We start from the raw sequence: 5,556 nt of genomic DNA, 5'->3' as shown, positions 1-5,556 counted from the left end.
TCACAAAAATCAAAATTTTCTATGTGAATTCCTCACCTGCCAAGAGCAGTTTTCAAGAACTTTATATGGGGAAGATGACTGATCGTGTTAAGAGTGAAGGACGGCATATACTTCCTTGAAGCTGTGAATGGTATGACGGTCTCAACTCCTATCATTTTTATCCAAAAGGAACAAGTCTAATAAAACCTAAATTATGGTTGCTCCACGTTTTCCTGATCATTCACCCTTTACCTTAACATTTTCTAATGTGTTTGAAAAATTAGACATTCATGTAAATAGTTGGGAAGAAGCTCTACAGTGGAAACGAATTGCCAATTGGTACAGCTGATAATCCAAGTTAAAATAATCGATCAAAGCACACATTGAAGTGCATTGTGATTTACCACTGAGAATAATGAGTTCGTAGCAACCATATATCCTCATAAAGGCATTTGGTCAGTATACTGAATGAAGGGCTAACAACTCGATCATGCAATCTATCACAAGAAAGCTATGAAAGAACATTTCTTTCCAACTTGAGGGGAAGTGTTGAACCTAAGCAATATTCAAGGTTTTCAGTTTTATATTTAAATTGTTACCCTGCAGTTCTGATTGAAGGGTAATCCCATGCTTCTTAATGCAATAAACAAAGTAGTGTTTCAGGAAACAACTAACCTTTTTGGGAGCCATCCATTTCTCAATATGATGCAACGAGTATTCAGCTGATTTTTTCACCACTCCAATCTGCAGTTTGTTGGAAATCGGTTTAAAATTGAGAAAATTTGATTAAGTATAAAAGTGGAAAAGTGACTTTCGTATCTACTTCAGCCAAATATTCGAACTTGATCCAATAGTCAAACTACAAATGTAAATAGACCAATTTGTTCTACTCGTCGATTAGATCATCGTGGTTTATTTGGAATCTTAGAACCAATTCCGAATGAATGAGAAATTGTGGTTTTTGAGGGGGGAAAAACTGAATATTAAGAGCGAGCATAGGAAGCTAAATATAACTAGTTTCGCTCTATTTATATAAGCACACACTGTTTAATTGAAAATTAAATTAAGTTGATGCTGAAAATGAAAATCTGATATGCAAGGGGACTATTATTTGTGGGAAACAAAATAATAATGTGCATGCATTTACTTCAATCAATTCTCTTCGAAAGATAGTTAGCTTGAAAAGCAAAAACTAGAACAATCACGCTAAAAGTACAGAAAAATTTGATACACAACACATGGCAGGAATTAATTGGAAGGTGGAAAAAGAAAACCAAAAAATAATAATAATAATAAATCCAATCATCAAAAACCATGTCAGCATTGGTCGGAATTCTGTCAAGAATTCCCTGTACTCATGACTTTTTCCAAACTAGAAAGATCATGTGTTGTCCTTCCTCAAAACTTAATAAACTGTGTAAATTTCAACAAAGATGGATAGCATACACCAAATTTTCCTTCCATAAACTCTGTCAGGTCCTATGTATTACAAGAATTCACTAGACGAAAAATGTGTTACTGCTTAACAAAACAGATCTTTTTATTATTCAAAGGATGAAGAAGTTATAATACTTTAAATTCTTCCATGCAATTTTATCTTGTTAGTGCGTTTAAGTGTAGTTATGTCTTTATGCTTGAGTTTACAGATAATTGAATTAGATTCTGCAGATCTGTGAATAAATTAGTTGGTGGTATTTTGCTGAAGTTGTTAACTGTATTGCATACATAAAGGTATCAGCAGAATGAATAAAAATGCAGCATCTTTTCTCTCATCATCCTTTTGTTTACAGTTTTGTGCTCTCTAATCTATAAAGAGATCAACCATGGTAACTAGAACCATTGTAGTGATCTAATTAATTTGTAAGGAAAGATGTGTTGGCTTCCTTTGGTTGTAAAAGAAATTTTAAAATCAACAAAAGCATTGAGTCTCTGATTTGCCTTTTTCTATCAAAACAAATCATATACTAGAAGCTCGGGGAAAATTTAAGAAATCTCTCCAGAGGTATATGACAAATAAAGAGACACCCAACATTTATTTTTAAGGACATATTCCGCCTTTTACTATTTTAAGCAATTTTGTAAGAAAAAGCTTGCCAAATGTCTGAAATACCCCTTACTCCTTATCAACTTAGTTTCATTTGGATATTTTTTGAACACATAGTATAAATAATAAGTTTCTAAAGTTTCTATTCTTACACGTAATGGAAAATTTAAGTTGTATTACATTGGACTATAAAAACTTTCAACTTTAACTAAATTTTCAAAAATAAATAAATAAATTGAAACAATTGAACTTCTCTAAAATCTTTCAAGCATTATAGAATTTTCTTGGCAACAATAACTTGAAATTTATCTACGACTTGAATCGAACGATTTACAGAATTTATAATAGATGAACAAATTTCATATTTATCTAATTATATTTTATGAGATGTAATAAGTTGACAAATGTTCAAAAACATATTGTTATGTGCTGATAACATACTATATCTAATTATAGCTTAATTCAGTTTGAATTCTAAAATTGCTAAAACATTTCCAACCATGCTCTTTATTTTAAAGAGCATCGTTTCTAAAATAAAGGATATCCCACCCCCATTTTACTTGGCTTCTCTTTTTTTATTTATCATTTTCTTTATTTTGAGGAGAATGCCCTGCGTACAGGGCATTCTCTCACAGGCTGCTTACAGGCCCCTCACTGTGCGGGGGGGCCCACCTGTATTAAAAAAAAAAAAAAATTATCGTGGGGCCCACCGTGTGTCTTCCCTGGCAGGGCCTGTAAATCAGGCCCCTGTAACTGTAGCACTGCCCTTATTTTGAAAGAAGAGTATGGAAAGTCGTGAAATAATACATGGAAACACTAAAATATAGAGAGTAGGGTTGACTCTCTACGTTTAGAGTCAAATCCACTCTTTATTTTAAAATGTAATATGTTGGATTCCTAACAAAAACTATTAACTCTCTAATATAAAGAAAATTGCATAATAAAAGCATATTGAAGATGCTCTTAATACCAGTGTTTTAAAACCCAAACCCAGCATTGACCCAAAAAGGATAGAGAGTCAAGGGTTAAAGAGTCGAATCGGAGTCGAACAAAGATTGAACTGAGTAGTTAATTAATATAAGACAAAAAAATAATTAACTCAATAAAATAAATAATAAAAAATTAGAGGATGAGGAAAGAGAGTATGTGAATGATTGCAAGAATAAAAAAATTGGAATTTGCTTTGACCGTAATTAAAGTGGTTGCTTTTTCGAAAAGTTATGCTACAATGACAAAGGACTTTGACAAAGTTGGATCTACACCAATCATTTCAAAAATAAATTTTTAAATTATTTGAAATCAGTGGCCTGGATTATGCCAACACACTCTGTAAATTCACTTTTGTAACCCAACTTTGTTGAAGTAGAATTGTTGTTTTTCAAATTCTCACTACAAAATCACTAGAAATGCAATCCATAAATTGGTGGGCCAAAATTTGGGTAAGTAACCTTTTTAAGCCTGTTTATAGGCTAAAAGTTGATAAATTTATAATTGGGAAAAGTTCAAAAATCAGGTGTCAAGTATGACACAATTCAATTCTCAAGTGTCAAGGTTAAAATGCAGAACTCAGATATTGACTAATTAATTAAATATATTTATTATTTAAATATAATAAGATCACAATTACACAATTAATGATCACAAATAAACAATTATAGGTCACATATGATTTTATTGGTCACATATTATCAAATTAATTGGTCACATATTATGTCGATGTCACAAATCAAAAATTCTACAGATTACAGATTGTTTCATTGGTCACAAATAAAAAAAAATTTATAGGTCACAATTTATCTATCGAACACATATTTACAAATTTATTGGTCACAAATTATTTTTTAGTCATATATTATCGAATATTAAAGTCACAGTTGAATAGTCACAAATTTTATGATCACAGTTTATCCCACCTTGCCCCGTCGTGACACCACGCACCACTACCCACAGATCAGCCATTGCCACGTGTAACCACCCTCGCCTTGTGACCGTCCCCAACACCACCACTCGCACCACCACCATCACCATCGTCAACCATAACCACCAGCATCCTGTTCCAACAACCACCCACGTCACCACTATCACCACCACTACCAACCACCCACCGCACCCAACCAGATCTGTAGCGCCCATAGAAAAACGTCGTCGAAGCCAACACCACGTCATCGCCGTCGCGAACACCCGCGCGCGCGCACACCATACCACACACATACACAACCGCAACCACGCCATCACCATTGCGATCTAAGGCGCAACCACGACACATGTGCCCACCCAACCACGACCGCAACCTCACGCCATCGTTGGCGCGATCTGCAGCTCAACCACGCACACCACGCCACCGCTGCCATCAGCCTCCGATTCCAGCAACGAATTCTTATTTGCTAGCATCGCCACCATCAGCCTCCGATTCCACCGACATCGATGACGCTACAACGAACTCTCAACAGCCTCCAATTCCAACAGCGTTGGCCGAAGCAGCTTCTTCATTGCCGAATTTTGCCTCAAATTTTACAGTGAGAGAGGAAGGACTGGTTTTAGAGAGAGAAAATAATGGAGAGTTAGGATTTGGGTGAAAGGAAAATTGATGTAAGGTTTATATTTATTGATATCTGATTTATGAATAACGAAAGCTTGCACCTGAATTTTGAATTGTATTCTTTAAATCCTTGTTTTTGTGTAATTTCCTCTTTATAAATTGTACATTTAACCAACCAACATAACCGGAGAAACCAGTTCCAGGTCTTTCGAGTAGTGGATAAATCGGTCAATTGACCAATTTTAAATTAAACGGGTTTTAAGCTTAAATCGAACTGTATTTTCGATCAGTTCCCGATTTTCCCGATTGAATCAGCTGGCCTGGTCAAGTTTTAATAATATTGCTTAATACAATACTTTAGTGTCAAAGTTCAAACAAATTAAAGTCAAACTATGGTTTTAAAAGGGTAAAATGCTTTAAAATGGAACTAAGGATTATAATGGGTATTTTAGGCAAAACGCTTTAAAATGGAACTAAGGATTCTAATGGTCATTTTAGGTACTAAACAGTTTTTTTCTCCAAAAATCACCTTAAAAATAGTGAAAGAGGGAATATGTACTCCAAATAAACCTCATGGCATGTCTCTATAATTATTATTATTTTTTTTTTTTTTTAAACTGGAGGACGTGTCTATATTTATGTTAGACCTCAAGGAGGTTTCTGAAATTGCTCTAGAAAATATTATTGTATGTTTTGGTTTCTGAACCCAAATTATATACGACTGAGCTTATATTCCTTCCTTTTCGCAAAGAAAAATATTTGTTAGATTGTTGTGAATTTTGTCTTTTAGTTTTGTATTTCTAAACAAAAATTAACCTTCTCGGTTTAGTTATCTTATTTGTAAATTATGTTAAGCAGTACTATTCTTATTTTTTACACTTCTATAGGATATCCTATTATTTTTTCCTCACAAAGGCATATTTTTTAGAAGAACCATGCTATAGATACAATTATGATTGACAACTATTGTTGACAATTATGAGCTGGCATAATC

The 5,556-nt window shown here is 33.8% G+C and overlaps 1 protein-coding gene across 1 annotated transcript in view; it reads right to left on the bottom strand.

Annotated features, from left to right (window-relative positions):
• Positions 1-519: 519 nt before the first annotated feature.
• LOC111401960 (aldehyde dehydrogenase family 3 member F1-like) overlaps positions 520-5,556 on the bottom strand; it is a 9,693-nt gene continuing 4,656 nt past the window's right edge. The window contains exon 2 of the mRNA XM_023029953.1: positions 520-723. Coding sequence (XP_022885721.1) covers positions 535-723 — 189 coding nt within the window. The 3' untranslated portion in view covers positions 520-534. The remainder of the gene's footprint in view (positions 724-5,556) is intronic.

This window comes from Olea europaea, chromosome 10 (assembly GCF_002742605.1).
Source record: "Olea europaea var. sylvestris chromosome 10, O_europaea_v1, whole genome shotgun sequence".
NCBI lineage: Eukaryota > Viridiplantae > Streptophyta > Magnoliopsida > Lamiales > Oleaceae > Olea > Olea europaea.
The sequence above is the reverse complement of the archived record's forward strand: the minus strand, read 5'-3'. Positions and strand labels throughout refer to the sequence as shown.